General features: G+C 40.2%; 1 protein-coding gene across 1 annotated transcript in view; it reads left to right on the top strand.

Annotated features, from left to right (window-relative positions):
* The first annotated feature begins 2,394 nt into the window (after nt 1-2,394).
* LOC123518598 (putative transcription factor SPT20 homolog-like 2) overlaps nt 2,395-24,154 on the top strand; it is a 298,506-nt gene continuing 276,746 nt past the window's right edge. The window contains 3 exon segments of the mRNA XM_045279496.1: nt 2,395-2,604; nt 7,096-7,203; nt 23,558-23,683. Coding sequence (XP_045135431.1) covers nt 7,168-7,203; nt 23,558-23,683 — 162 coding nt within the window. The 5' untranslated portion in view covers nt 2,395-2,604; nt 7,096-7,167.

Here is a 24,154-nt window from a genome sequence, read left to right as displayed (position 1 = left end):
AGGAGGCTGCCGGCTGCAGGCTGGATGGGTAGTGGCGGCGGTGGTCTGAGGGTGGCTGTGGCGGGGCAAGACAGGAGGTAGTGTAGCAGCGGGCGGCGACTCTGCCTCCCGCAGTGCTCGCACTCCTGCCCCTCGAAGCTGTCATAGAGCTCCTCCTTCGTGCAGAAACCCAGCCTGACGCACTGCAGCAGCACGCCGTCCGCCCTGGGCCGCTGCAGGGAGGCGTCGAGCGGCTGGTAGTCGGTGGCGGCGGCGCACCATGCCGCCTGCCTCTTCCTTGGCTCCAGCTGCTGGTGTGTCTGGCGCGTCGTCTCGATGGCGGCGCGCCTGGCTCACGCCTTCACCTGCCGCAGACTGGGGGGCACAGGCCTGGTCACCCGGGGGGCTCTCCGCTGCTCTTTTTGCGGCCACGTCGGCAGCCTCGTTGTCTCGCACCCCCACATGGCTGGCGATCCTGTTGAGCCTCACCTGCCGCCTCTGCGCGGCAAGGCTCTGGATGGCGATGACGAGGCCTACGTTGTCGCTGGACTGCGGCTGCTGGAGGGCCTGCAGTCCCAACTTGGAGTCGGTGCACAGCACCATGGTGGGCTCCTGACGGTGGTGGGCGTGCTCCAGGGCCAGCTGGATGGCCACCAGCTCGGTCTGCAGGGTGGAGCAGTGGTCCAGGGTCCGCAATCCCAGCTCGGTCCCTCCGGTGATGGCGGCGGCGCCCGTCCTTCCACTGTCCGGGTCAACCGAGCCGTCGGTGTAATACGTCACTCAGCCTGGCTCGGAGACCCGGGCCATGGCCATGAGGGCTTGCTGGCGCAGCTCGGCGGTGGTGCACGCGGACTTGCTGGCGGCTCCGGAAGCCGTCCTAACGCTCCTCCACAACTGGCCAAGGGATGTGTGTTGGCTGAAAGTGGAACACCACTCCAGCCACTTGGCCTCCTTCACCTTCAGGGGCACCTCCCGCGCGCGTGCCACCACGTCCTGCAAGAGTCTCAAGTTGGTAGGGTTGGGGAGCCTCTTGTATAGCTTCCTGTGGACGTTGACGCGGTGATTGTGTTCCCGCACCTCCTCGTTGTAGAACCAGCAGTCAGGCTGATGACGGCAGCTCCGTGCACGAGGGATGGTAGCGTCGGCCGCCCGCTGTATGGCCTCCGTCAGGTCCCTCTCCTGCTGGCTGGTGCTGGTCGGCCAGGGGCTGGTAGGCGGCCCACCACTCGTTGAGAGAGGCCTGAAACTTGGGCCAGTCTGCCTTCCTGGTGTTCCAACGCGGGGCCGGGCAGGGCGGGGCGGGTGGGGCGACTGGGAGTGTGGCGAAGTGGTCGCTAGTGAGAGTGGGGTGAACCCACCAAGCGGCGCCGGCCACCAGGTCCCTTGACACCAGGGTGAGGTCGAGCCTGCCGGAGGCTTCCCACGGGCAGCTCCAACGCCAGCACCACGCCGTCGTCGCAATGCACCGGGACGGCGACTTGGCTGTGCGGTATAGCGCTCCTCACCAGCACCGCACAACCGCGGGTGCCGTCTGCAGCGGGGAGTGAGTGAAGGGTGTAGCCCGCCACCCGCCACTCGAAGGCGGCTGGAGTTAGAGTCTCCTGGAGGAGCACCACGTCCAGGTTCTCCTCGAAGACGGCCTGCAGCACCTGGTGCTTCTTGGGTCGCAGCCCCTGTACGTTCCACTGCAGGACTCGGAGCTTCGGGGGGCCTTGAGGCTGTCTGGTGTTGGCGGCGTCAAAATTCTGGTTACAAGAAAAAAAAAAAAAAAAAACCGCTCCCTTCCCAACACACCTGAATTCTCTACTTACATACTTCTATAAATGAGGGGAGGGTAACCTATAAACACCCTTACGTAAAGCTATAATTTCCGATGAAAATTAAATAGCCTATGATACCATCAATCAATGGGCATAAATTGTAGGTAGTTGAAAAAATCATAACTTGAAAAATATTAATTTGCGACGGAGATGGCACGCCTATTATACCATCAATCAAGAGTCGTTAATTTGGGGAAATTTTTTGGGGAAAAGATTGGTTGCTCTGACGCTCGAGTTGGTATGCATCTTCTCCAGGTATATTAAGCCGCGGCGTTGGAGCCGTGAAAACGTGGCTTTAAGATGTAGTATTAAATAATTTTGTTGCAATGAAGGGTTGCTGTCGCCGTTTCAGAAGTCTGGGGAAAGGCGCACGTCGCAACTCGATCTGTGCCGTATGCTCTGATGATTGTTGTTTTAGAATTACCTAGTAGGAAAAAACTATTTACATAATGGTCGAAGAATATTTACTTTGTTGAATCAATGCTTTTTCTTGATATAAAGGAGTTCATTGTTGAACACGAGTAGTGTCGAATCCTCCTCCTGCGCCATGATCATGATGCTTGCTGACAGTACCGTAGGAAAATCAAGAGCAACCAAGTTCAAGATCTACCCGGCCTGGCGTCACAATTCACAACACCACTGGCGTCTGGCTGCCAGAGTGTAGTCGTACATGAGTTTCAAGGGAAGTGTACCGATGACGGAGGAGACAAGCATACAAAGAGGGACTGAGACGATACCAAATAAATAAAGACAAATAGAAAAACGTCGAATAATATTATACAGCTAGGATCGCTACTGAGGATAGGTAAGTCGACCCAGTTACCTTGTCAATAACCAGGCTTATGCTTGGACTAAAACCCAAAGATGGGCTGTACTTCATTGTTTTGGTAAAGTTATGTAAGTGAACCCGTCTAACATTGATATTATTTTACCCATTCACCAAACGCATCATGCCTTTTCTTACCATTTATAAGTCATTTTAAGTAGACTATATCACTGACACCAATTTTAATGATTTGTCAGATTTCTTGGTAAAAAGCTCACACACCATCATGTCAACTCTGGGATGCACAACTGCACCCACACATTTGATTATGGACTGGCTAACAGTAAGGGGGAACGCCAGTTAGGTATATTACTTTTTTTTTTTTCGAAAGCGTGTAATGAATCACAGTGATTGGTGTTTTTCTTTGGACATGCAGCCACTGACCAATAAAAAAAATAAATACAGAATAGATTTAGCCAATCATAGCAAGAGAGAAGTGACTCAATTTAAAATATTTGAATCTGTCTGAAGAAGTTGTCTGCCTTTTATTAATTTTTTTTTGTTATGGCCTATAGCGCCTGTAGGCATACTTGAAGAGTATATCTGGGAAGTGATTTTCAGCTTCTGCCCATTAGTGGTGCAGGTGATTTTATTTATAGTGGTACCCATATCACCACCCAAGTGCACCTTTGGTATAACCACCTAGAACCTGGGTATCATGGTGACATTAACTCACCTGGTTGGCTACCCTTTAGCACTTTGTACTACATTGTTGGAGGTACTGGAGAAAAGTAAGGACAGCACAGTTCAAAAGGTATGCCAGTCAACTAGTTACTAGCATGACAACAGAACAATTACGAGGCATAAAAAGACTGAGTTGTGTACCTTTATGAAACATCGAGAAAAATTCTAATGAGTAATAATGTTGGTAACTTTAAACCACTTGACATATGGCATAGCTTCAGAGCAGTATGTGGTGGGATTTGAACCTAGCTATGCGTGGACATCTGCCCGATCCCACGCTCACAACCTTATCTACTATGCCACTGGTGTCTCCTTGATTATTTCCATTGCATGAACAAATTTTATGTGTTGAGATGAGGTAATGACTTCATATTAATTTCTGACCCTAGCCAGTCAGATTAGACTAATGTGCTTTGGTTAGAGGGTTAGAGAAGTTAGGTTAGGTTAGGTTAAGTTAATTTTGTCTGCCATGTCTGTCAGCAGTGCATGTTGCTGTAACTATGTTATGTTAAGTTAAGGTTAATGTTAACTTTAGGTTAAATTTGGTTAAATTAGATAAAATTAATTAGGTTGGCCTAGCCAGTGGTGCACAGCTAGTGGTGGCAGAGTGTACTCTTCACAGCAGTAACATTCCAAATTTTGGATTGTTACATGTCACCCTTTTTATTAATTTGTTTTTATTTTCATTGCTAATTGGTACTTTCAGAGGAAATAACCGTGTTTCTTGAGGGGGGAGGGAAATAAAGAAAAGTAATGATTTGCAATAGAATCAAAATGCAGATTAATTCAGAACAAGATTGAAACTATCAGAAAAAGATGGTGTCATCAGGAAGTGAGGGTTTAGTGAAAATAAAACTTTACCTTAACATTTTCTGACAAAACTACATTTTTCTTGTAAAATTTTATATACATGCACTGAATATATCTAGTATTCTGCCACAATCAACAGTTTTTGTACCCTTCTTCCCCCCAGTAACACACATAGACCAATGATTTTGTTTGTTTGCATGCGTGACACTGAAAAATCTGAGCTCAACTAAACCTAATCAATAAATTTTTACTCCTGCACTAATTTAATTCTGGACGAAACTATTTTGCCTTGTTGTTTTCAGCCTGCGGTAATATGGAGATAGCCATAACTTGCTCTCTCAAGGTTAATACTTAAATGTCAGATAAACTCAAAGTTACAGGATATGCATTTATGTCAATTTCTGGAAACTTTCAGTAAATATAAAGAGGTGCATGGCACTGCTGTTCCTGTTGTCATGGTATCCATATTCTTGAGCTTTATTTTGCTCCAAGCATCCTAAAGGCATGTGCCAATTTGTGACTGTAATTGCAAATCATTAGAAGTATTGACTGAGCCGTTTTAGTTGGAGAACGTCACACATAGTGACTGGAAAGTATTGACTAGTTGGGGCCTTAGTGGGAAGTGAATGTAAACAAACTGCTAAGATGTCATCCTCCAGTGATAATGCTGAAGTGGTGGTTACTCTTCTTTTGGTGTACTGGAAGAGTCAACAGAAAAGAAAATGCCTGTGGATACGTCCCCAGCTAAGTAGAAGGAAAGAAAGGACTGTTTACCACACACTATATTAAGACTGCACAATTGTGATCATATTAAATCTTGACAAGTCTTTAATCCTCACCTCCAACAACACCGTGCTCTGAAGGAAACAGTTCTTGGAGAGTGGCAACTATTTTGTTGAATGCCGATTTGTGCAAGCGTTTTTTTTTTTTTTTTAACTATATAATTCATTCCAGATGTGTTCTTTTTCTCTCACCAACTCTAACATCTCTACACCTGGAGACCACATTTTCAAAGCTTACAAGACCAACACGGTCTTGTTTTGCGACTGGTTTTTCCATCGCCGGGCACCAATATTCAGCTGGAAACTCTATTGACTTGTAATTTAAGTCACAAATTGTCACATGTGAACCTATCTTAACATAACTTAACAAGAAGTGTCACTCAGGTAAGGTTTAGTGGGTTAAGAATGCTAGCAATAGGATCAAGATCAAGAACATGGCTGCAATCACAACATAAACAGCAGTGACGTGACTTTTTGTACACCATGATTTTACCATACTTTTTGTCTTTAACAAGTTCCTGGAAGTTGATGTATACTTATTAAATGGTATTCTGCAACTTTAATTCTATTTGACATTTAGTACTAACTTTGGGAGATGAGGCTGAGGTTCTGTGTTTTCCACCTATTGTTTTTGATTAATCTGGTTTTTGGCACAATTTATTAATTTCTGATTTCTTCCTTCCATCCTCTCAAAGTACTTTTTGCAATGAGAAAAACATTAATATAAAGCATACCAAAGTTTACAAAAAAGAAAATAGTTCCATTGTCTCAAATAAATACCATAACATGAGCATTCACAATGTTCTTCTGGAGAGTACCTACTACTACTAGCTGCACACCACTGCCTAAGCCAATCAAACCAAATTAATTTAATTTAGTCTACCTCATGTAAGTAATTAGACTAGACTAACCTATCCTAATGTAACCAAACTAATACTTATATTATAACCAAATGAACAACATAATCAAACTGATGTAAGGCTGATCTAACATACAAGGTTAAGAAATGAATATAAAGTTGTTACCATATTTCTTTTGTAAATTCTGGTGCTGCACTGGAAATACTCGTACTTGAAGGTGGTACAGTGGTACAGTGGAACCATGCGTGCTTTGGGATCTGAGGTGTCTCCAAGCGCACGGGTTCGAATCCTGTCCATGGTCTGAGTTTAGGTTAGGCTTCCTCACTCGGGGCAACGGTTTCCTAGCGGGTGGGCTTTGAGATAGGAGGTACCCCTAGAAGTATCCCCTTTAGCCCTGAAACTCCCGTGAAAAGCCCACATGGTATAAAAAAAGAACAAAAAGAAAAAAACCCACCACTGATAGATATTTTATTGTCCATAGACTAATTAAAATATCTAAGAAAGTGGCTATATATCTCACCAATCCTCAGCTGCCCTGGATTCCTCTCATGTCCTAATCCAGATCCCACCATCCTCTCTCTCTCTCTCCCTCTCCTTCTCCCTCTCTCTTACTTAACACCACACCCCCCTTCTCTGATCCTGCCTTCCTTCTACTTGCTTACTGGACAATGTGTCTGCTCTCGTGCTGATTGTTGTTTGCATGCTTAGTTGATTGTGTTTTTGGTATTAGTTATTACAGTGACACATGATGTTCTTGAACTTTAACTCTAAGCTGTATATCTTACAATATTTAGATACCCAAGAAGAAATAGAAATATTCTCAATATGGTAACATCCACCATTATAATCTTTCAGCCCTAATACTTGTCAGCTCTTGATGCATTCATATTCAGATACTTTTTAACTCCTTCAGTACCATGACACATTATTATTTGGCGATTATATTCAGCTTCAGAAATTCATGTGATGATTGATATAGTGAAGACTGGACCATTAATCTTCTGTCTTCTATACTGATGACGAGGTCGCTGTGCGACTGATACAGGATAACCTAGATGGGCCCTGGTGGCCCTTTGTTATCCTATTATTTATGTTATGTTATGTTATAAATCCTTCATAATGTAAATAAAATAATCTAATTACACCAAAAACTCATGGTAGAAATGTTTCCTAGTACTGAAGGGGTTAACATCCTATAATATGAATGACTTGGTATGACCTAATACTTCTTATCTGAAAGTGACACTCCTCCCAGGACATGTTGTGCATAGTGATCGTTGCTTTTAAATTATACTTGCATATTAATGGATTTTTTTTTGTGATTTGCTCCTCAGGACTCCCTAAGGCATTGCAATGACCAGTGTTGTGTCTCACTTCCTGCTGTGGCTTGTCCTGCAACTGTAACCATGGAGCCTCTGGAGGCACTCATCAGCAAGGCAGATGTGAGTTCAAACCTATACATTTCAATTGTGATTTATGATTTACCAACAAACTGATCATGTAGATCTTCACATGCTGAAAGACTTCTTATACCAATTCAGCTGCCTAACACAACAGTGCTGCAGTGAGTTGGCTTGTGTCAGGCAGATAGCAAGCCATCATGATGTGTCATCCTTTCAGTTTCACTCTGCCTTCTACGAATGTTTTAAATTGTCTATTTCTATGGATGTTTTGAATTGTCTATTTCCTGGTATTTTCAACCAGATATTACTAGTTTCTGACACATTTGCCTTATCTAGGGTAATTAGGAACCATATGGTACTGGAGATAGTGTGAAGAAAATGTAACAAAAAACTGGAAGTGAGAAAAAGAATGACCAATAAAAAAAAACCTGATGATATTTTATGTTTTATATTAAGCTGAAGTACAAACATGACATTTAAGATTCTTCTTATCCTTTAAGAAATTGAATCATCACATTTTATAACAGTATTTTAGGCCCATGCTAATTTGATTCTGATGCATGAAAGAAAACTGTTTTTTTCTTTTTTCTTTTTTCTTTTTTCTTGTTATGAAGATGGAAATCAAACAACATGTCCTGACCTCATAGTAAAGTAACATGATCAGAATTGGTCATTAAATTTAACCTGCACACGGTTAAACTCTTTAGTACCATGACACTTTTCCATATTCATTCTGCTTACTATTTGGTGATTTTATACAGCTTCAGAAACTTATAAAGGGATTTAAGTAGTGAAGACTGTGGCCATTATTCTTCTGACATCCATTGACCCTTCCTAATGTAAATAGAATTGTCCATTCATACACAAAACTCATGGTAGAAATACGCCCCAGTACTGAAGGCTTGTTGTATAAGATGCACATATGTAATGAGCAAAAAAAAAATTTTTTTTTTGTTTAAAGCATGTCATTATCATTTCAAAAGAAGGAAAAAGTATGTGAAATTTTGTAGAATCACAGGATAAGCCAATATAGATATTTGAAATTTCACATTCTCCAAGTTGTTGCTTATTAGGTTTGTCCATCCTCTTTTCCCCATGGTCTCTCCATGAGAAGCTATTATTATTAAGTGTGCATGCAGTAGGGCTCCATTGGTTATATCCATGATGCACAATTATCTGACTTACTGTTTTATCGCCATAATGTTGCATCTATTGCTATTTTTATCGTTATTTTCATACCAACTGCTCTTTTGGGGTCTGTTCCAGGGGCAGGCCTTAAGAAGTTCAGTTATCTAACATAGGACAGTGGATATCTAGAATGGATTAAGTGAAGAAATTATAACAGCAGAAAGTGTGCACAAGTTTAAGGAAAAAGTTGGATAAATATATATTTGGAGACTGGTCACCATGAGCCCTACTCAAACCATATAACATACAACTAAGTAAAAACAACTAGGTAAATGCACACACACACACACACACACACACACACACACACACACACACACACACACACACACACACACACACGGCCCGGTAGCTCAGTGGTTAGAGCGCTGGCTTCACAAGCCAGAGGACCGGGGTTCGATTCCCCGGCCGGGTGGAGATATATGGGTGTGTCTCCTTTCACGTGTAGCCCCTGTTCACCTAGCAGTGAGTAGGTACGGGATGTAAATCGAGGAGTTGTGACCTTGTTGTCCCGGTGTGTGGTGTGTGCCTGGTCTCAGACCTATCCCAAGATCGGAAATAATGAGCTCTGAGGTCGTTCCGTAGGGTAACGTCTGGCTGTCTCGTCAGAGACTGCAGCAGATCAAACAGTGAATTACACACACACACACACACACACACAGGGAAGGTGAATATAAACTGTAGCCTGCATTTGAGCCATCAGCTGAAGTTTGTTTACATCTGCGCAACATGGCAGCCGTGAACTCGAAAGATGAATCAAACTTCACAGGATTTCAAGGAATAATGGAGAAGAGCGTTTATGTGAAGAAAATTCTGGAGTTGGAAGGTAAAATTGAAAAACTGTTTGAAAAGTATGGGGGCCTGGAAACGAGTTATGACAATGTAATGAAAGAGTGCGCTGAAATGAAGACAGAAAATGCAGTACTGAAAGAGGAAGTTAAGTTAATTAAAGTGAATTGCGACAAATGTGGAGAATCTTTAGGAAAAGTGATGGAGAAGCAGGCTGAATGGAAAAAAAGTCAGGAAGTGGAAAGAAAGGAGGTAAATTACAAAGTTGCAAGTCTGGAAAAGGAAATCAAAGAGTCTGGGGAGAAAACTTTGGGCCTTGCTGAAATTATAGATCAACAGATCATAGAAGAGAAGATTGCTGAGAAAGTGGTGAAGGTTATTAAGTCAAATGAGACATTGGTGAGGGAAACTGTAGACAAAAAGAGATGTGTGGTGATATTTGGTGTGGAGGAGGATAAGACACCAAGTAAAATGGAGAGAGAAAAACATAAAAAGGTGATAAATAATATCATTAATGTGGTGCAGGAGGAGGAAAAGACCTAGTACAAGAAATAGAGGACTTCCATAGAATTGGAAAGTTCACAGGAGAAGGTATGAGGCCAATAAGAATCAAACTTAAGTCACAAAAGGATGTAGATGAATTGGTGGAGAAGTCATGGAGGCTAGCCCAGCAGGAAACAACAAGGAAGATTTGGTTGAGAAGAGATCTCGGTGAAAAGGAAAGAGAAATGTTAAATGAGTTGAGAAAGGAGGCTTTGAAAAAAATGAAGAGAGGACAGAAGAGGAGAAGAAAGAGTTTTTCTGGAGAATCTTGGATATGAGACTGAGGAAGTGGTTCATAACCCAGAAAAGTACAGCAAGAAAGGACTAAAGAAACTTACGTATGAGCGGAATGTAATGTATTCCAACATAAATGGAGTGATATCGGGATTTTAGAACTCAACGATTACTTGAGGGACAAGAACCCAGATATTGTGGGTCTTACTGAAACAAAACTGAGAGAGGAGAAGACCTGATGATGGTTGGAGAAGGAAATATAATGTTTGGAAAAGAAATAGAGTAGGTAAGATGGGAGGAGGAGTGATGTTGCTGGTTAAAAAGATATAAAGGTGGATCAAGTGAAAGAAGGTATGGGAAAGGCAGAAGTGCTAAAGATCAGAGCAGAAACTAATGAAGGAAAAAGAGGCACTACATAGTGGTGTACGTACCACCTAAGACAAATGCATGGTCAGTACAGGAATATGAAGAAATGATAAGTGATACAGGAACATGTCTGGAAGAAATGTTGGGTGGCTGTGAACGAACTATAATGATGGGAGATTTTAATTGTAAAGAGGTGTGTTGGGAGGACTGGTCAATGGAAGGATCAGAGACAACATGGGGAAATACACTATTGACACTGGCAATGGAAAATGTGTTAACTCAGTGGGTCAAAGAAGATACTAGGTTTGGAGGAGAGGGAGCATCGTCAAGACTGGACTTGGTCTTTAGTACAGAGCCAATGGTCATTGAGGAGATGAGGGTGGAGTGCCCTTTAGCAAAGAGTGATCATGCAGTTTTGGAGTTCAAGGTGATAGATGAAGAGAAATCTAGAAGAAATGAAGAATATAAAGTGGGAAGATGGAATTATGCCAAGACAGATTTTGGAAACCTAAAGAAATTCTTTCAAGAGACAAATTGGATGAAATTCAAGAGTGCTAAGGAGCAAATGAAAAGTGGAAGGAATTTATAAAATATACAAAGAAGGTGAGAAAAATTTGTACCAATAAGACAACATAGAGAAGTTGGAAAGCAGGACTGGTTTAACGATAGATGTGAAAAGGCTAGAACAAGAAAAGAGGATGCATGGAAGAGGTGGAGAAGGAAAAGACGGATTAAGCAGTGGGAAAGTTACAAAAGAGCAAGAAATGAATATGTGTTGATTAGAAGAGAAGAAAGAAAGAAACAAGAAAAGGATATAATTGATAAATGTAAAGACCAACCAAGGCTTTTTACAGACATGTGAACAACAACATCAAAAATAGAGAAAGTATTGAAAGTTTAGAAGTAAATGGAGTATGCAGTGAAGATCCCAGGAAATGGCAGAGGCTATGAATGGATGCTTTCGGAAGGTATTCACAAAGGAGACTGCTTTTGACAAACCACTGGTAATGGAACAGAAAGGGATTATGAAGGAGTTTCAAGTAACTGTGGAGGAGATCAAGAATATGATGGGGAGTTTAGAAGTGAGAAAAGCTGTGGGACCTGATGGGGTATCAGGATGGATTTTAAGAGAATGCAGGGAGCAACTGGCAGAAAAAGTTTGTGAAGTAATTGATGCCTCATTAAGGGAAGGTGTAGTGCCCCAAGACTGGAAAAGAGCTAACATTGTCCCAATTTATAAATCAGGTAACAAGAGAGACCCATTGAACTATAGACCAGTGTCACTTACAAGTGTGGTAGCTAAGATGTGTGAGAGGGTGGTGAAGAATAGATGGACAGACTTCTTGGAGAAAATGACATACTTTGTGAGTGTCAATTTGGTTTTAGAAAAGGGCGTTCATGCACGACAAACCTGATATGTTACTATTCGAGGGTGATAGATGTAATACAGGAAAGAGATGGTTGGGCTGATGGAATATATCTGGATTTAAAAAAGGCCTTTGATAAGGTACCACACCGGAGACTGATCTGGAAACTTGAAATGGTAGGAGGAGTGCATGGCAGTTTACTAAAATGGATGGAAGACTTTTGGTAGGAAGAGAAATGAGAACAATAATTAAGGACAGACCATCAGAATGGGGCTTGGTGGAGAGTGGAGTTCCACAGGGATCAGTGTTGGCACCAGTAATGTTTGCGGTCTACATAAATGACATGGTGGATGGGGTGTCCAGTTATGTGAGCCTATTTGCAGACGATGCAAAATTGTTAAGAAAAGTGAGATGTGACAAAGATTGCGAACTACTCCAGGAAGACTTGGACAGAATATGGAAATGGAGCTGTACATGGCAAATGGAGTTCAACACGACAAAATGCAAGAAAATAGAGTTTGGCAAGAGTGAAAGAAGAATCAGGAGTATGTACAAGATAGGAAATGAAGACATAAAACCAGTCATGAAGAAAAAGACCTTGGGGTGACAATTACCAATGACCTATCGCCAGAGAGACATATAAACAAAATAATTGGAGAAGTATTGAACTTATTGAGGAACATAAGAGTGGCGTTCGTATATTTAGATGAAGAAATGATGAAGAAAATAATTACTGCAATGATAAGACCAAGGCTTGAATATGCAACAATACAGTGGGCTCGAACTTAAAGAAACACATAAGGAAACTAGAGAAAGTACAGAGGGCTGCAACAAAAATGGTGCCTGACTTAAGAGATTTGACTTATGAAGACAGACTGAACAGAATGCAACTTCCGACCCTGGAAAACAGAAGAGAAAGGGGAGACCTGATAGCAATATACAGAGTGATGATTGGCATGGAAAAATGGATAGGGAAGATCTGTGTATGTGGAATGAAAGAATGTCGAGAGGGCATGGGAAAAACTAAAATGGCCACTTATAGGAGAGATGTGAAAAATATAGCTTCCTCATAGAAGGGTGGAAGCATGGAATAGTTTAGACGTGGAAGTGGTCAACGCAAGGAATATTCATGATTTTAAGAAAAAGCTGGACATTAGTAGATATGGAGACGGGACAGTACGAGCATAGCTCTTTTCCGTATGTTACAATTAGGTAAATACAATTAGGTAAATACACACACACACACACACACACACACACACACACACACACACACACACACACACACACACACACACACACACACACACACACACACACACACACACACACACACACACACACACTGACACACACACAGCACACACACACATTGTCGAGCCTTAAATAAATAATTAAATTAATAAGTGAATTCTAGGTTAAGTTATATCCATAGTTAGGTTAAGCATTTCAGTTCATTGTCTTAGTGTCCCCCCTTCCCTCCGTACATTTTCAGTGTAATTTTTTACATTGCCAAAGTAATAAACCGTATATTATTATTATTATTATTATTATTATTATTATTACACACACACACGGCCCGGTAGCTCAGTGGTTAGAGCGCTGGCTTCACAAGCCAGAGGACCGGGGTTCGATTCCCCGTCCGGGTGGAGATATTTGGGTGTGTCTCCTTTCACGTGTAGCCCCTGTTCACCTAGCAGTGAGTAGGTATGGGATGTAAATCGAGGAGTTGTGATCTTGTTGTCCCGGTGTGTGGTGTGTGCCTGGTCTCAGGTCTATCCGAAAATCGGAAATAATGAGCTCTGAGCTCGTTCCGTTGGGTAACGTCTGGCTGTCTCGTCAGAGACTGCAGCAGATCAAACAGTGAATTACACACAGGAAAAAGCTACAACAGGAGCTGGAGACTGACCTAGATGTATATGCATGGGGGGAGGGGGCCATAGGTTCTCCTGTCTCCTTAGTAAATAAGTTTTGGATCGTATATGTGGAAAGAAAAACGAGAGAGATGGAACAGAGTAGTGCTGCCAGACATATGACGGAATCAAAACATACGCCATTGTGTGAAAACCAACAGTACATTGAAACTCTTGTTGGACTAAGGAAACTAACTGAGGATATTATGGACAAGGATTTTTCTGGATTCAGAGAAAGGAAAGAGGTAGTATGAGGGGTTGATCAATGTAGAACGGGAGTTAAGGTACATGAAGGAAGTGAAGTCGAGTCTAATGGACAAATAGGACAGACTGACAACGGAAAACACAGAGCTGAAATTGAGATTGGTAGGATGTGAGAAGGTCAGTGCAATCAATCAGGGATTAAAAGAAGAGATAAAAGAAATAAAGAAACAAAACGACGTACTAAAAGCCACATGCCAAGATTACGAAAGCTCCTTAAGGAACTTACAGGTTAAAGTGCAGGATGGGATTGTGGACAGGGCAGAAGGTGGGTTGGGTGAAAACAAGCTGAAGGAACTACGAAATGCATGGGAGCAGGAACAGGAAGAGGAATAAGTTAAATTTTTGGAGGTTGTAAAGAGACAATTTCAGGAAATCATGAGTCGCTGTAATTCAAGTAATTAAAGAGAAAGAAGACCTGGTGCGGGATACAGTGGATAAGAGGAAAAGCTTTGTGATTTTTGGGATGAATGAAAAGAAAAATCCAAACAAGTTCAAGAGAGAACGTGAAGAGAGAGAATTGGCGAAAACTCTCATCAAACAATTTCAAGACAGCACACAATAACTAGACCAGGAGGTGGAGGAATGATCAGGCTAGGAAGATTCAGTGAAAGTGAGAATGAGATCCCAATTGGCAGTAGATGAAATTATGGTTAGGAAAGGGAAGCTTTTTTTTTTTTTTAACGGTAATGCCTATAGCGCCTGTAGGCACACTTGAAGAGTGTATGGGAAGCGCTGTTCAGCTTCCGCCCATTAGTGGCGCAGGCAATTTTATTTGTTGTGGTATCCATATTAGGGCCCATATCACTGCCCAAGCTCATCTTGAGTGTAACCTCCTAGAACCTGGGTATCATGGTGATATGTAGGTAACTTTAAACCACTCGACAAATGGCAAAGTGTTTTAAGGCTGTACGTGGTGGGATTGAAATGGCGTGGACATCTGCCCGATCCCACGCTTACCACCTTATCCACTATGTCACCGCCTCCCTGACTGATGATAATGAACACAAGGATATATGGATAAAAAGAGATATGAATCTAGAGGAGAGGGAAAAGGAGAAAGTGCTAAGAAGTGAAGCTAAGGAAGAAAACGAGAAAAGGACAGAGATTGAGAAAAAGAATTTTTACTGGATGGTTCTGGATATGAGACTAAAGAAGTGGTTCCTATGGAAGAAAGAGGAGGTCGTGGAGGAGGCAAGAAATTAAGAGCCACATATTAATATAGATGGGTTGTTATCAAGCATATTGGAGGTTAGGGATTATTTGAAAGAAGAAGCCGAGTGTAATGTGCATCGTTGAAACAAAACGAAGAGAGGAGATTCATGTTAACTTTAAAGAGGAGGGATATAATAGCTGTAGGAGAGACAGGAAGGATAAAGGGGGAGGAGGAGTGCTAGTAATGGTTCATGATAATATATGTGTGGAGGATGTGCAATATGGTGAGGACAAAGTGGAAGTAATGGGTGTAACAATCAAAATAGAGGAATTGAAGAAGAGAAAAATTATATTTACATATGTGCCACCTAAGACAAATACATGGAAACTGAAGAACATGAAGGTATGCAAAGAGAGGTGATCAAGTGCCTAGATAACATGATAAGAAGAGATAGAGAATACTTTAGTTGGAAACTTTAAGTGCAAAAAAGTAAACTGGAGAGAGATGGAAGTAATGGATAATGCTGGGCAGTGGAGCGAGAAAGTGTTACAGTTGACTGTGGTTAATGCAATGGAACAGTGGCTGGAGGAGTCAACAAGGTACAGAGGGGAAGAAGAACCATCGTTGCTTGACTTAGTATTCACAAAGAAACTAGAACCCCCTCCAGTTATACAATACATTAGTCCAATGGGAAGAGGTGGTCATGTGACATTAGAGCAACTACTGAATCCAATTTGGGAAATAAGTTCAATAAATGAAGGGAAAGTTTCATTAGAATGGAAGAGAGCCAATGTAATACCAATATTTAAAGGAGGAAAGGCAACTGAAACACTAAACTACAGACCAGTGTCACTTACAAGTATTTTGGGGAAGTTGTGTGAAATAATTATCAAAGAAAAATGGCTTAAATTTCTAGAAAAGGAGCAAGTCATATCGAACAGATAATTTGGGTTCAGAACAGGGAGGTCATGTGTATCAAACTTATTAAGCTTCTACTCGGGAGTTATTGCAGGACATTGCAGGACTGAAAAACAGAGATGGATGGGTGGACACAGTATACCTGGATATAAAAAAGGAGGTTAGGGATTATTTGAAAGAAGATGCCGAGTGTAATGTGCATCGTTGAAACAAAACGAAGAGAGGAAATTCATGTTAACTTTAAAGAGGAGGGATATAATAGCTGTAGGAGAGACAGGAAGGATAAAGGGGGAGGAGGAGTGCTAGTAATGGTTCATGATAATATATGTGTGGAGGATGTGCAATATGGTGAGGACAAAGTGGAAGTAATGTGTGTAACAATCAAAATAGAGGAATTGAAGAAGAGAAAAATTATAGTTACATATGTGCCACCTAAGACAAATACATGGAAACTGAAGAACATGAAGGTATGCAAAGAGAGGTGATCAAGTGCCTAGATAACATGATAAGAAGAGATAGAGAATACTTTAGTTGGAAACTTTAAGTGCAAAAAAGTAAACTGGAGAGAGATGGAAGTAATGGATAATGCTGGGCAGTGGAGCGAGAAAGTGTTACAGTTGACTGTGGTTAATGCAATGGAACAGTGGCTGGAGGAGTCAACAAGGTACAGAGGGGAAGAAGAACCATCGTTGCTTGACTTAGTATTCACAAAGAAACTAGAACCCCCTCCATTTATACAATACATTAGTCCAATGGGAAGAGGTGGTCATGTGACATTAGAGATGCAAATTCAGGAGGAGGATGGGATAATATACAGAGATGACTATAAAGGAGAGAGATTAAATTATGCAAGAGTGGATTTTGAAAAATTAAAGATCTATTTTGCTGATATTGAGGGGAGTAATATTATGTACAGAAAGACAGTGCAAGGGAAATATGACAAATTTTTACAGAAATATAATGGAGTAAAAAAAAAATGTACTTGATATAAAGTTAAGAAAAAATATGTGCTTGGTACTATGCTAAATGCATACAAGCTAAAAAGGCAAAAGATAAAGCTTGGAAGAAACTCATAAAACAGAGAAGTGACTATAACAGATGACAGTACAGGGATGCAAGAAATGAATATATTAAAGAAACCTTGAGAAAGATGTGGTGAATAAAAGCAAAGATGAACCCAAACTTTTCTACAAGTTTATATATGGCAAAACAAAGAACAAGGAAACAATTGAAAAAATAATTGGGAGGGAAGGCTTATCAAACTGAGAAGGATATGTGTGAAATAATGAATGAGAGCTTCAAAACAGTGTTCATTGCAGAAGAAGATTTCACAGAACCTAATAGGACATTGCATTGCCAAGGATTACAGGAGATTGCAGTGCACAAAGAGGATATTGGAAGATTACTGGATAAGTTGGATGTCAGAAAAGCAATGGGGCCAGATGGTGTATCAGGCTGGGTGTTAAAAGAATGTATAGAGCAACTACTGAATCCAATTTGGGAAATAAGTTCAATAAATGAAGGGAAAGTTTCATTAGAATGGAAGAGAGCCAATGTAATACCAATATTTAAAGGAGGAAAGGCAACTGAAACACTAAACTACAGACCAGTGTCACTTACAAGTATTTTGGGGAAGTTGTGTGAAATAATTATCAAAGAAAAATGGCTTAAATTTCTAGAAAAGGAGCAAGTCATATCGAACAGATAATTTGGGTTCAGAACAGGGAGGTCATGTGTATCAAACTTATTAAGCTTCTACTCGGGAGTTATTGCAGGACATTGCAGGACTGAAAAACAGAGATGGATGGGTGGACACAGTATACCTGGATATAAAAAAGGCTTTTGATAAAGTCTCTCATGGAAGACTACTTTGGAAACTAGAGAACATAGGAGAACTGCAAGGAATTTTGCTAGAATGGACAAGAGATTATTTGAAGAATAGTGAGATGAGAACTGTGATCAGAGATACATACTCATCTTGGGGTAAAGTAACAAGCGGAGTGCCACAAGGGTCAGCGTTAGCCCCCATTATGTTTCAGATTTATGTAAACAACATTGATATTGGGGTAAACAGTTATATAAATTTATTTACTGATGATGCAAAGCTGCTAAGAGTTATCAAAACCAGAGAGGACTGTCTGCTATTACAGGAAGATATAAACAAGATCTATGAGTGGAGCAGGAAGTGGGAATTGGAGATTAGTACCAAGAAATATCACATAATGTAACTAGGAAAGAGTAAAAGAAGACCGGTATGGAATTATCTCATGGGAGAGGAACAAATAATGAAGACCAAAGAGGAAAAAGATCTGGGATTGATCATACAGGAAAATCTGAGCCCCAAAAAACACATAAGCAAGATATTTGGATTATCACATAAAATGTTGACTAATATGAGTGGCATTTCAATACATGGACAAAGTTATGATAAAAAAAAGATCATCACAAGCACGATACATCCAAGGCTGGAATGTGCAGCATTGGTGTGGTGTCCAAGCTCTAAAAAGGATATAAGAAAATTGGAAAGGATACAGAAGATTGTAACAAAGATGGTGCTGGAATTAAAGAACCTTACATATGAAGAACGACTGAAGGAACTTTACAAGATAGAAGAGAACGTAGAGACCTAATAACAATGTACAAGATAGTCATTGGCATTGAAAAGATAGACAAGGAAGACCTGGTGCTGTTGACAGAAGATGGAAGGACAAGAGGACATGTAAAGAAGATCAGGATGATGCAGTGTGTGAAGGATATTGGAAAATACAGTTTTCTTCACAGAATGGTGGAAAAAATGGAATGCATTGGATAATGAAGTTACAGTACATAATGTGCATAACTTTAACCCATTTACGCCGCTCGTTGCGTCAACGCAACGTGAAACAAGCTACAACATGATGTCGAGCTACACTGATAGAACGGCATGTTGTATCCTGTAGCTGCTTCCGATGCCAGTAGACACCCAGAACTCCCAGTGGAAGGTTCATATGATGTCACATGTCTCATCATTTGAGGGGAAAAGGAAGTGAAAGAAGCTCCATTTTCTGAAATACAATGTCTTCATCAAAAAGGAGGTGAGTAAGGAAAACTATCATCGGGGATTTGTTCATATCTATGTCATAAGAATCTTCTATGTTTCTATTCATGACAGAACCCTTTTGAACCATATTTTATTTGATAGTATGCTGATGACAGTTGTCTAAAAACTTTATAAAGAAAAAGTTGCGCTAACGCAACCATCAGCACCGGCCTCTTCATTGAAGTAGTTATTTTGTAACGCATAATTTTTTTTTTTGCGCATATAATTGCAGTGAATGAATACATCTGTGTAGCCTAACTTGTTTGTTGAAAGCATACATATCGTCTACAAACATTTTACGATATATAAATTCCATTATTATTGTATTTTTTTTCAGAAAAATGAATTTGAATGAGATCTTAGACGAGCTAGAGAGACCTACTATGTCTGACGAGAGTGAAATTAGTGATGAAGATGAATCCACTGGAATGGTAAAACAAACTGAAACACATGACGTTTACATCATGCCTGCAAATGATGGTGCTATGACGGATGAAGATTCTGGCGAAGAAGAAAGCGTGGATATCTCTAATCTTCCTGGAACACAGCTAACTGCTTTTGCAGTGTTAGATTCCACAGTATCGCAAGATGATGTAGATGAAAATGTTGAAAGACAGGCATCCCAGAAAAAGAAAATCATAAAACTCAGAAAATGGAAAGCACAGGATCTCCCAGAAAAGACAAATGTTCCATGTTACCCATATAAACCATCAATTGCTGATATTCCACGTAAGCCTAGTGAGACCCTTGAGCTTTTCTTGGATGTATTAGCTATTGATCACCTTGTGAAACAAACTGTAAACTATGCAGTACAGAATGGTAAACATTCATTTGCACTGACAAGTGATGAAATGAAAACCTTCATAGGAATTTTGTTAGTGTCAGGCTACTGTTGCATTCCACGTCGCAGACTGTATTGGCAGAGACAATCAGACGTGTACAATGAGCTTATTGCTGACTCCATGCGCAGCGATCGCTTTGATGAGATCATGAAATATTTTCATGCTGCAGACAACACAAAGCTTCCCATAAAGGACAAGTATGGCAAAGTTTCTCCCCTCATGGAAATCCTGAATGGCAACTTTCTCAAGTACGGGGAAGTATTTGGGCCAATAAATATATCCATTGATGAGTCAATGATACCTTATTTTGGTCGGTATCCCACAAAACAGTTCATCAGGGGAAAACCTGTACAATGAGGTTATAAAGCATGGGTTGCAGCTGATCCAAATGGTTATGTTTTTGATATATCTGTTTACCAAGGCAAAGATGGTGCTAAGGATAAGGCTAATGCATCTTATGGACTTGGTGGAAAAGTTGTACTTGATGTTTTGGATGTGATAGAAAAACGTTATCCAACAAAGAAGTTATCCCTTTACTTTGATAACTTCTTCACATCCCTCAAACTTGTAGAAAAAATCAAGAGCATGGGTCATGATGCTGCTGGCACACTAAGAAAAAATTGAATCGAAAAATGCCCATTTACAAATCCTGCAAAGTTTATGAAATTACCTAGGGGAACTGAAGAACATTTTTGTGATGCTGAATCTGGGATAATTGCAGCACGCTGGCAAGATAATGGCATTGTAACAATTGCATCATCTGAGTATGGAGTATCACCACTAGTGGAGGCTGAACGCTATGTTGCTTCTCAGAAGAAACGTATGAATGCTTTGATGCCAAATGCCATCCATCAGTATAATCGGAAAATGGGTGGTGTTGATAGGGTAGATGAAAATATTGCTCAGTACAGGCCCTCTATTCGTGGGAAAAGTGGTACTTTCCAATTGTCACATACTTGTTTACAGTATGTGTAAACAATGCCTGGATTTTTGCAAGAGAAGGAGGTTACAAAGAGGATATGTTGTCATTCATACATGCTGCTGCTACTGAATGGCTACAGAATCACGGCAAAAAGCCAAATAATCCAGGAAGATCACGATCAGTTCTCAGTGTTGCAGGTGTATCGGCACAAATGCGCTATGATAATGTTGGGCATTACATCGTGAAATAGGATCCTCCAAAAATGCTGTCGTTGCAGGTTGTGCAACAGTCAGACTGTATTCATATGCCAGAAATGTAAAGTATACCTGCATCAAAAGTGTTCAGTGCAGTACCATACCATGTAGGCCAGGAGAATCCTGTGAAAATATATCTAAGATAGGTTGTACTAATTCTTTATCATGATTTTTCTTTTTTATTATCACATGCACCTCATTTCTCCACTTCGAGAGCTATATTATCTCTAAGGGCTGTATTCTTTGGTTTCCTTTAGTTTATAATGAAGAAATTCAAGGTTTCCTTTTTAGTCAGGAAATTCTAATTATGTATCAAAAGTGAATTTTGAATATCATTTTGAAAATTCTTCTTCCATGCTAAGAATTGTATCCTAGCTGGCTCCTTTAGATTTTCATATGAAGACGAGCAAATGTGTTTCCTATTATGCAAATATGTGTGTATGTATGTATGTTTTTTTTTTCCTGATGTTTTTCCTTGTGTGCCGATAGTTGCGTTTACGCAACATGTATTGTGGTCGAAACGCCGCTCGTTGCGCTTGCGCAACAACACATTTTCGTCAATAAAATGAGAACCATTGTACATATGGAGTAATTTTCATCATATGCTTGCAGTTTAGGTTCACATTATGCATATATCAAAGCTGCAACATCAAATTCTTACTTTCATTTTTTTTCGGCTTAAATGGGTTAAGGAAAAATTAGATAAATGGAGACATGGAGACAGGACATGATAAGCTCCACTCAAATCCTGTACAATACAGCTAGCTAAATACAACTAGGTAAATACACACACATTCTGCTAAGTTTTTATACTTGGATAGCAGATGAGGTAGAGGTACATGGGAGAGATGGATGGGTGCACACAGTGTATTTAGATATTAAAAAGACTTTTAAGGAAAATAAACACATAGGAGGAATACAGGGAAGTATCTTAAGCTGGCCGAGGGACTACTTAACAGAAAGAGAAATGAGGACAGTGATAAGAGGCACCCCCATCAAGTTGGAGCACATTAACAAGTGGCATACCACAGGGATCAGCACTGGCGACAATTATGTTTGAAATATATATCAATGATATACAGGAGAACCTGAGTGGCTACATGAATTTGTTTGCTGATGATGCAAAACTCTTGATGGTAATAAAGAACCATGAAAATTGTATGAAATTGCAGAGAGATACAGATAAGATCTGGAAATGGTACCAGAAGTGGAAATTAAAATTTAATGCCAAAAAAAAAATCATGTGATAGAAATGGGTTAAAGTAATAGAAGGCGTATGTGGGAGTACTGAATGTGAGAACAGATTATAATGAAAAACAAGGAAGAGAAGGACTTGAGAGTGATTATACAGGACACCCTGACTCCAGAAAGGCACAAAATCGGTTATTTGCTTCAACATATAAAGCTTTAACATATATCAGGGTGGCATTTAACTACATGGACAAGAGTATGATAAAAAATATCATAACCATGATGATAAGACCTAGACTTGAATATGCAGCAGTGGTGTAGTGGATAAGATGGTGAGTGAGGGATTGGCCAGACATCCAAGCATAGGTTTGAATCCCACCATATACCACTTTGAAGCTGTACCATTTGTCGAGTGGTTTAAAGTTACCTACATATCACCATGATACTCAGGTTCTAGATGGTTACACCAAAGATGCACTTGGGTGGTGATATGGTTCCTAATATGGATACCACTATAAATAAAATTGCCTGTGCCACTAATGGCCAGAAGCTGAACAGCATTTCCCACATACAGATGCAAAAAGACATCAGGAAATTAAAAAGAATCCAAAGGATAGCCACAAAGATGGTGCCAGAAATGCAGGACTTTTGCTATGAAGATAGACTAAAAGAAATGGAACTACCAACTTTGAAGGATAGACAGGTGAGAGATCTAATATTAATGTACAAGATAGTTAACAGTGTGAAAAAGATAGATAGGCAAGAACTGGTATCTCTGATTGAAGATGGAGACAGACAGACAAGAGGACACTCAAAGAAGATCAGGAAAAGTTTTTGTTTCAGAAACATTGAAAAATTTAGTTTTCCACATAGGATGGTGTACATCTGGAACAGTTTGAATGATGAGATTGTAACAGCAGGAAGTGTGCACAAATTTAAAGAAAAGTTTTATAATATTAGGTATGGAGACAGATCCCTGTAATATACAACTAGGTAAATGCACCAAGAAATGAATAAGGAAGGGAATGGGAATGGAAAGAAGAAAACAGAAATTTAAAAATAATGTTGGTTACTTATTACACACTCAGCACTTACTGATTAAATTAATATCAAAGAGAGGATTAATGGGAAGCACATGGCCATTTTATAGCCTCATGAAAAATGTCCAGCTTTTAGTAGAACTCACTCAGGTCACTGCATTCACTACAATAAAATTCCTCACCTTATCTGTGGCTAAGAAATTTTTCATAACATAAATCTCCAAAATTCAATTCAGTGTATGTATGTCAAAATATTCTTATATCAACATTTTTTCTTCTTGACTTGAGCAACACTGTCCTACAACAAATAACTTTATCTTTTTGTTTCAGTACTTGATGGAGCAGAGCCATGAGGCGCTGGTGCAGGGTGGCTATGGGGCCCTGCAGGGACAGCCTCTCTTTAAGAAGCTAGCTGCTATCTATGCTGAAGAAGCCAACAAGACACCAAGAATAAAGGTACTGATCTGCCTCTGAATAATAGTATTGTGACAGAGTGAAGACTAAGATGTGATAGAGTGAGATTGACTAAATTTTAGCTAACTTCTTTATTGAAAACAACAAATCTGCCTAAAACTCAACTTGAAGCATTGAAGCATTCACAGGTAGGCAACGTTGTCCTTGCCTTCATGTTATATCTTCAGTGAAAAACAATAAAAGTCACTGCAATGAGTTTATTCTAGACAAGTTAGCATTTCATTATTCTGTGAGACTATCACAAATTGTGTATCTCATGTTGACAGGATATGAAGAGAAATAAATAAAATGTAATAGAAGGTAAAATAAAAGACATGAAAATTTGTATCTTCTATTTGCAGATTAATTAAAGAACTTGCTAAGGAAGCAAGGGCAGCTATGTCTCAAAAACAAATAGTTACTCTATTGTGGTGGTACACATATTTCATTCTTTATATTGCCCCTGATTGGAAA

This window comes from Portunus trituberculatus, chromosome 6 (genome assembly GCF_017591435.1).
Source record: "Portunus trituberculatus isolate SZX2019 chromosome 6, ASM1759143v1, whole genome shotgun sequence".
Lineage (NCBI taxonomy): Eukaryota > Metazoa > Arthropoda > Malacostraca > Decapoda > Portunidae > Portunus > Portunus trituberculatus.
The sequence above is the reverse complement of the archived record's forward strand: the minus strand, read 5'-3'. Positions and strand labels throughout refer to the sequence as shown.